The 8,902-nt window shown below is 36.8% G+C and overlaps 1 protein-coding gene across 1 annotated transcript; it reads left to right on the top strand.

Annotated features, from left to right (window-relative positions):
* Window positions 1-57: 57 nt before the first annotated feature.
* Window positions 58-8,801, top strand: zdhhc15a (zDHHC palmitoyltransferase 15a). The gene is made up of 11 exons (XM_026210712.1): window positions 58-204; window positions 1,067-1,093; window positions 1,221-1,315; window positions 2,316-2,436; window positions 5,158-5,227; window positions 5,639-5,671; window positions 6,157-6,277; window positions 6,583-6,715; window positions 6,798-6,924; window positions 7,713-7,813; window positions 8,362-8,801. Exons 1-11 carry the CDS (start codon window positions 87-89, stop codon window positions 8,403-8,405), a joined length of 990 nt encoding a protein of 329 aa, XP_026066497.1. The 5' UTR covers window positions 58-86; the 3' UTR covers window positions 8,406-8,801.
* Window positions 8,802-8,902: the final 101 nt, after the last annotated feature.

Here is an 8,902-nt window from a genome sequence, read left to right as displayed (position 1 = left end):
TCTTTATTCCTCTTCTTCATTACTGTGGACTCGTTGCTCCAGTCACAGATTGTCCGGAGGTAGAGACGCTTGTGACGGTCACCGTGATGCTTCTGTCCGCGTGCCTCCGGCGCTGCGCGCGGCTTCTCTACTGGATCCCGGTTACGATCGTTATTATGGTTGTGATGTGGTCATACTACGCATATGTCGTGCCCTTCTGTTGGAGTAAGTCATATTTTTATGCGAAATCTTAAAAGTTAGGCGTTTAGTGACGTAGATTTCTCGTAGTGTAAAAACTGATGAATGTACAAAATGTAGGTGAGACCAGACTTGATGTAACATGTTTTGTTTGTGTATAACTGTTTTCTCAATTTTAATGAGACCGCTGTGATTGTGTGCTACAGATTACATTAGTTTTGAAATCCTCGAGTATCTCTTGTTTGTGTAATTTAATGTCAGTTACAAATCACTTTATTGATGAGGTGGGTTAATGATTTGTATATTAATGTTATATATGTATTTAAAATAAAATGAGTCAAAATTAATTGTCACATCCACCATCACAAACCCTTATAATCTTATAGCAAAAAACTAAAGAAAAATTAACTTTTTTGTTTCACACTATTGCGAGCAAATACAGATCTCAGTAGTCTGAAAAATGAATCCTGTATAACTACTGACTTGTTCAGTATTTGTGGGTTTAGTAGAAGTGAATTGTTATAGAACATACAGATTATTGTAGTGATTTCAGGTGCGAAGCTCATGCTTTTGGTTAAAATTGTTTTGCCCCCCCAGTCTCCTTTTTGTTTTGGAAGATCATTGAACATCAGATAAGAGTTCTGAATCTCTATAACTCCATTTATAAGTTAATTTATCAAGTCAAGTCTGTCAATTGAAATTACGTTACTCTCAGACCCTTGGTGCATACAGATAACACTAGAGTAGAGCCAAAAATACAGATAATAAAATATAAAACACAACTATACAAATAGGTCATGTAAAAAGAAAGATAAGTGTTATGTATACATTATAAATATTCTGAGATGTTATAAGTGACTGTGTTGACTCTTGTTCATATTTGTGACAGTCCTGCTTTCCTCTTCAACACAGAAAGGTATGTAGTCTCTGTGTTCTTCTAGATATTCATTGTATAAAAATATGCAGTTCTAAAGTTTGAATTAATTGACATATGCTTCCAGTTATTTTGATTGATATACAATTAATTATGTTTTCTCTGTCAGTGGTGTTCCTTTGCCTGTTCCACGTCTGTTTTGTAATGTTCTCATGGTCATTTTGGAAAACATTGTCCACTCCACCGTCCTCTCCATCTGTGGAGGTACAGTAGCATTATCAAGTGATGTTTTTTTAAGTTCCTTTTCTGAACTGGACACCCATGGCTTTTGTAGAATGCACATACTGACAGAATGAAAAAATTTAAAATAATGTATAACCTGATTGCACTGTAAGTAACTTTGGATGAAAGCGTCTGTGAAATGCATATATGTCAATTGTTCTTTGTACACATACCATGAAATAACCATTCCCTGAAGTGCCGAACTTGGAATACCAAATAAACAATGTATGACTATGTGGTCCCATATCCGCAGGGCCATAACTGCCAGATAATGAGGATTAAATACTCCGATATGCCCAAAATTTCCCCACAATATTTGATATTCTTTACACTCAGAAAAAAGGTACAAAAGCTGTAACTGGGGCAGTACCTTTTGAAAAGGTACACCTTTGTACCTCATTTACCCCTAAAAAGTGTGTATTAAAAAATGCATATCAGTACCTGAAGTGTGCATATCAGTATCTTTATTGTACGTATCAGTATGTTTTGAAAGGACTAGTCACAGATTTTAATCCTTTATTTTAGTGTTGATGCTGTTCTTCTGCAGGCCATTATGCACCACCTTGTTTGTTGTTAGGATGACAAAAAAGTTAACTTTTTATGCTTTTTGTTCAGCCTTGGTGGACTAACAATGCTCGTCAATGTCAAAATGACTGCCAATCAAAGATCACCGGCTTTTAAATAAAAAATGTAGTAGTCCCTAATTTTCCTAATGTTTGATATGGTTATGGCCATAGTACAGTACACCACAATACGTTTCGGCTAGGGGAATTAAATAGCTCCTCATTTCTGCTGGCGTCACCTCCACAGAAGCAATAAGTAGATTTGGGCTCTTACGGGGGTCAGACCATCCACCTGCAAGTTATTCAAGTCAGGCATGTCATACGTGACAAATGAGCGTAAAAGAAACCCCTCTCCCTCTCAGAGCACCGCCATCTAATTTGCTAATTGTATTTGTGTGTGTGCGGGTGTCTGTGTTCAGTTTCAGCTCTCCTCTTCAGACTCGCTGCTCTATGAGCAGGAGCGTGGCGATATGGAGAAGAGTCCGATTCTTCTGGAAATTTCCCAGAAGCTTTCAGTCCACACACGTACGGCAGCCGGAGGTCAGGAAACCCGTCAGCACTATTAACAAATAAACACAACAATGTGAAGTATAACTAACCTCAAACTTAACTGGATCCAGTCCAAATGTAACTGGATTCACACTGAACCCGTAAACATTAACCTGCTCCAGCAGCACCATGTAATTGAGGGAAGACACTGAACTGTACATTACTCCAGAGACACTGAATCTGCAATTAGTACATTCTGATTGGCTTTAAGTGAAAAGTGTTTCCCTGCATCACTGCTTTGTAACATGGGGGATCTGTGATGACGTTACTGAATATTTTACATAAAGTATATTCTAGGTCTGTACTTTTTAGGAAACCAAAAACATTAATTCAATAAGTGTAGCCTGTTTCCTGGAACAAATGACTCTTATGAGTTTGTTCTGTTGAATATTTCAAAGAGACGACTTACCATTCGATTCAATATATAATTTTTCCCATACAGTATTGTTCAAAATAATAGCAGTACAATGTGACTAACCAGAATAATCAAGGTTTTTCGTATATTTTTTTATTGCTACGTGGCAAACAAGTTACCAGTAGGTTCAGTAGATTCTCAGAAAACAAATGAGACCCAGCATTCATGATATGCACGCTCTTAAGGCTGTGCAATTGGGCAATTAGTTGAATTAGTTGAAAGGGGTGTGTTCAAAAAAATAGCAGTGTGGCATTCAATCACTGAGGTCATCAATTTTGTGAAGAAACAGGTGTGAATCAGGTGGCCCCTATTTAAGGATGAAGCCAAAACTTGTTGAACATGCATTTGAAAGCTGAGGAAAATGGGTCGTTCAAGACATTGTTCAGAAGAACAGCGTACTTTGATTAAAAAGTTGATTAGAGAGGGGAAAACCTATAAAGAGGTGCAAAAAATGATAGGCTGTTCAGCTAAAATGATCTCCAATGCCTTAAAATGGAGAGCAAAACCAGAGAGACGTGGAAGAAAACGGAAGACAACCATCAAAATGGATAGAAGAATAACCAGAATGGCAAAGGCTCAGCCAATGATCACCTCCAGGATGATCAAAGACAGTCTGGAGTTACCTGTAAGTACTGTGACAGTTAGAAGACGTCTGTGTGAAGCTAATCTATTTTCAAGAATCCCCCGCAAAGTCCCTCTGTTAAAAAAAAGGCATGTGCAGAAGAGGTTACAATTTGCCAAAGAACACATCAACTGGCCTAAAGAGAAATGGAGGAACATTTTGTGGACTGATGAGAGTAAAATTGTTCTTTTTGGGTCCAAGGGCTACAGGCAGTTTGTGAGACGACCCCCAAACTCTGAATTCAAGCCACAGTACACAGTGAAGACAGTGAAGCATGGAGGTGCAAGCATCATGATATGGGCATGTTTCTCCTACTATGGTGTTGGGCCTATTTATCGCATACCAGGGATCATGGATCAGTTTGCATATGTTAAAATACTTGAAGAGGTCATGTTGCCCTATGCTGAAGAGGACATGCCCTTGAAATGGTTGTTTCAACAAGACAATGACCCAAAACACACTAGTAAACGGGCAAAGTCTTGGTTCCAAACCAACAAAATTAATGTTATGGAGTGGCCAGCCCAATCTCCAGACCTTAATCCAATTGAGAACTTGTGGGGTGATATCAAAAATGCTGTTTCTGAAGCAAAACCAAGAAATGTGAATGAATTGTGGAATGTTGTTAAAGAATCATGGAGTGGAATAACAGCTGAGAGGTGCCACAAGTTGGTTGACTCCATGCCACACAGATGTCAAGCAGTTTTAAAAAACTGTGGTCATACAACTAAATATTAGTTTAGTGATTCACAGGATTGCTAAATCCCAGAAAAAAAAATGTTTGTACAAAATAGTTTTGAGTTTGTACAGTCAAAGGTAGACCCTGCTATTTTTTTGAACACACCCCTTTCAACTAATTGCCCAATTGCACAGCCTTAAGAGCGTGCATATCATGAATGCTGGGTCTTGTTTGTTTTCTGACAATCTACTGAACCTACTGGTAACTTGTTTGCCACGTAGCAATAAAAAATATACGAAAAACCTTGATTATTCTGGTTAGTCACATTGTACTGCTATTATTTTGAACAATACTGTATGTACCCTAAAAGACATTATAACTATAATACACCCAAATAAATTGGGAAATCTGTACTGATACTCAGCCCTGCAAGAAAACAAAATTGAAGTCGATTATTGCTGAATCTTTAATTATAATTGTTAATTCAATAATTGTTAAATGCCACTGTCTTGTAACCGAATGCAACACTCCCAAACCATTTTTTATATATACAGTAAATAATTTTCCTCTAACACAAAGTAAACAAATTGACAAGTGATCAATTCAATAACACCAGTGTGTCAACAACAAACAAATACATTTAAAGATAGATCAGCATGTACTTACAGTAATAATAAGGATAATGATGATGGAATTTTAATTTGGAATAAACTCATAATTTTAGTACATTTACAACAATGCAAGTGTTTTATCTGAATGGCCTGTAGACTTTCTTATTTAAAAAGAAATTGGACTATTTTTGGCTAGTTTTGCACTCTAAGCACTAAAGCACCTCCTGTATTTGTACTGATTTTATTTTGTTCTTATTTGGTGAGTGATCTATTTACACTGAACAACATGAATGAAAATGTAAATAATAGTCTGTCAAAGAGGGATTCCAATTACCTAAATGTTGGAGAAAATGTTATTTATTTATTTGCTTGCTTGTGTTCATCTCAGCTATCAGGTTCTGTCATCACTGCCAATTGATAAAACCAGATCGCTGCCATCACTGTTCTGTCTGCCAAATGTAAGAATCGCCCTTTCTCTCCCTCCCTCCATTTCTGTGTGTGTATCAGTGCATCTCCAACTCATCTACACACTCTTCCCTTAATGAAAGGGAGACGTAGAAATGTGATCCGTGGGTGAGTGTGTGTGTGATAATTAAAGGATGTTGTTGAAGTGCTTGGTCACATTTATTTGAGTGGACACAGTGAATCTTCTCAAATGAGTGTCAATATCAGGTTCCCATTCTTTGATTAAAGTCCAGGTCTGAGTGGGTGAGATGGAGAAAAAGAATGACTGTGTGTTTGTGGAGATTTTGAGTGAGTGTGTGTGTGTTTGTGTCTGATTACACTGTGGTTTTTATTATTATTTAATGAGAATAGTTCCTGTGGCCTGTGCACTTCACTCCTGCGGTCTGTTTCTTTTTTTTCTGTAGGTGTGTACTAAAGATGGATCATCATTGCCCATGGTTCGTAAACTGGCTGCTGAAAAATGCATATTTCTGGTTAATGTGAACAACTTGGAAATCTTTGTAATCTGTGGCTTTTTATTGTTTAATCTCAGTATAATAATTTACTCTTACTTAAAAAGGCATAGTTTTTCTGAAAATGTACCCACTCTCATGCCGTCCAAGATGTAGGCTTCTCCATTGAAACAGATTTGGATAAATTTTTAATTACATCACTTACTCAAGAATGGATCTTGTAAGAAAACAGTTTTAATGAGTTCATGTAATGAATCTAGAATATATGAAAGTTTTTGAACATTTTGAAACAAGTTACCAAAAATAATAAAGAACATTTTCAGGATATTATTTTTTTTTTAGATGCACCTATAAATTATAAAAAAAATCTCTTAGAGGGTTAGTTCACCCAAAAATGAAATTGGGCCATACATTACTCGCCCTCAATTTATTCTTTTCTTTGAATGTTTGTGCTGTGTTGTTGTGTTTAGGCTAAATAACTGTATTGGATTCTCCAACTATAAGTTCTTCCTGCTCTTCCTGCTCTACTCACTGCTGTATTGCCTGCTTATCGTCGCAACAGTTACACCAACATTCATTCAACTGTGGCTGGTGGGTGACCCTTTTTTTTTTTTTTTTATAACCACTTTGAACTGTAGAGACTAGTCTCATTCTCAGATGGCACTTCAACAGTCACTTGGCATCAAATATTTGAAATAGTTTACTATACAATTTTACACACATTGTAATAGAATGTATAGCTTCAATGCAAAGTCACTTTGGTTTAAAGTATCTGCATATATAAATGCAATTGAAGTGATGGTGAATAAATGTGGAAAAAAAGGTTTTATTGTTTGCGATATAATGAATTATGTAATAATCCTCAATATTTGATGAATCCTCTCTCTCTCTCTCAGGGCAAACAGTTTGATAGTTGTGTTAAACTGCATGTTTTGTTCCTGACTCTGGTGTCGGCCATGTTTGCTGTCACCCTCTGTTTTTTGCTCTTCTTCCACATCTGGCTTCTCGCCAGCAACAAAACTACTCTTGGTAAAACCTGCATTTCACATATTCCCATGTTTTGTATAAGGTTTTGTAGGGGTCATAACATCTCTCATCATCTTTCTGTCAGAGTGGTTGTCAGTTCCCTTTTTTGTGGATGGACCAGCAAGCGAAGCATTTGATGTGGGTGTCAGGGCAAACCTCTCACAGGTGTTTGGAAAGAACAAGAGTCTCTGGCCATTTCCAGTATTCAGCAGGTCAGTATTACGCAATATTCATTGAGAACCTAATGGTGCTCGACACTCATACTCAACTTACACTTGAGATTATGACAGAATCATTTTATCCGAATAATTGTTTATTCTAATTAATAATCATGATGATGATGATAATAATGTATATTACTGTTTACAAGTTAGGGGCAAGTAAGTTTTTAATTTTTTTTTAATTTTATTAATTTGCTTTTTACCTTTATCCATCATGGACACATTAAATTGATCAAAAACGACAGTGAAGACATTTATACTATTTGTTTCAAATAAATGCTGTTTTGCTTTCTATTCGTCAAAAGAAAGTATTTGTCTGTGTATATAGCAGCACCGGTGTTTTCAACGTTGATAAGAAATTATTGAGAACAATATATATATATATATTTATTTTATTTTTTAAAATGATCAAATCCGTATTTCTGGAGGATCATTTGACACTGAAGATGAGTAAAGGCTGTTTTACCATCACAGGAATAAATCAAATCTAATGTATGCTGTTTTTTTAAACTGTATTTTTAATCCAATCAATGCAGTCTTGATTAGCATAAAATTATCTTTTACAAACCTAAAACATACTATACCGACCCCAAATGCTAGTTTACATTGTTTACTGTCTTTTATCATATTGGTACTGCCACCCTAACATTTCCAGTTTTCAGATTGAAATGCCAGTATTGATCCATTTCAATACTGTATTTCCCTGTTTAGTCAAAGATGTTTGTGATTAAATTTGACGTAATGCCACAACCAGCTGTTTCTTATTGTGTCTATCACAGTCAAGGGGATGGACAGTCTTTCCCCTTGAGATGGCAGATGTCATCTTACAGTCCTTCGGTGATGAATGGAAATGGACATCGTGCCATGGAAGGAAGTGTGGGTAAGACACACACATTCTGAATTTCACAAGTCCCTCAACATCAAATTGTGTTTACCAGTTTATCAATCAGAGCCTAGTTTGTCGGATTATAGAGAGCCGTCTAATTTTGCGTCACTGCTGTTGTCAGAATGGTTTGGTAAATCTTTTATTTAGAAGTTGACCGAATTTATCCCAGTTCTCACACGGTCTCTGAAGGTGATCTCCTCTCTGCTTCTGTCATTAACTTAAGTGTGCTATCACAAAGAGTAGGATTACGAACACACTTCCTCTAAAATTCCCCTACTGATGTGAAACAAACTCCAGACAGCACTCGGAATAGTCAGTTTTCAAATTCTCAGAAGTAACTAGCAGTTTAGGAGGGAAAAACAACACGTGGAATCTTTTATTGTGAAACAAAACCTTGTTTATTTAGCGATTTGACTAATTTTGTAAAAAGGAGGTTCAGACTGCAAGTTTATACTGTCCCCTAGAGGCCAAACCAGGGCTGCACAACCTGATCGAAAATTCTGATTTTTAGCCATTTGTCTGTCTCACTGTTCTGCCATCAGTCTCACCTGAGGGGGTCTCGGTTACCATAGCAGTGGATGACTAGCAGTAATGAAATAAGGTATAAGAAATGATTGTTCTGCTTTTCAATTAAGCAAATCTCTAAAGCAGAAGCCTTCAATGAATCAAATGTAGCAGAAATGAATTTCTATCATATAAACGGTTCTTTATATTTCTCGGTTGACAGAACGGGTGTCACAGCAAGTCTCTCAACTGGGGGATTTCAGAAAGATCTGGATCACAGGTTAAGCTTGCAGGAGTGGCGGACGGCCCTCAGGGAGACGAGGGTGAACACCTGCCCGCATGCTCAGTTTTCACCTGGAACACTTCCTGCAGGAGCGATCAGGTCTCCGAAACCTCTTTTACTGATCAGGGTGTGAGAGAGCTTTATCAGGTGTCCCTGCTGCGTGAGAGTTTTAAATTCATTATTTTGTGGTGAAATTCAGTTTGGTGTTTTTTTTGTTGTGGGAATAAGTTCTAGCTTTATGATGAAACACAATTAAATAGTGTCTTGTATGAAATGAATAAGATTTTATTATTTTT

This window comes from Carassius auratus, chromosome 30 (genome assembly GCF_003368295.1).
Source record: "Carassius auratus strain Wakin chromosome 30, ASM336829v1, whole genome shotgun sequence".
NCBI lineage: Eukaryota > Metazoa > Chordata > Actinopteri > Cypriniformes > Cyprinidae > Carassius > Carassius auratus.
The sequence above is the reverse complement of the archived record's forward strand: the minus strand, read 5'-3'. Positions and strand labels throughout refer to the sequence as shown.

Coding starts and splice junctions, on each gene's coding strand:
- zdhhc15a (XM_026210712.1), top strand. CDS start 87: ATGCTTCTGTCCGCGTGCCTCCGGCGCTGCGCGCGGCTTCTCTACTGG. Junction 205..1,066: donor TGTCGTGCCCTTCTGTTGGA/GTAAGTCATATT, acceptor TATTTGTGACAG/TCCTGCTTTCCTCTTCAACA. Junction 2,437..5,157: donor CACACGTACGGCAGCCGGAG/GTCAGGAAACCC, acceptor TGTTCATCTCAG/CTATCAGGTTCTGTCATCAC.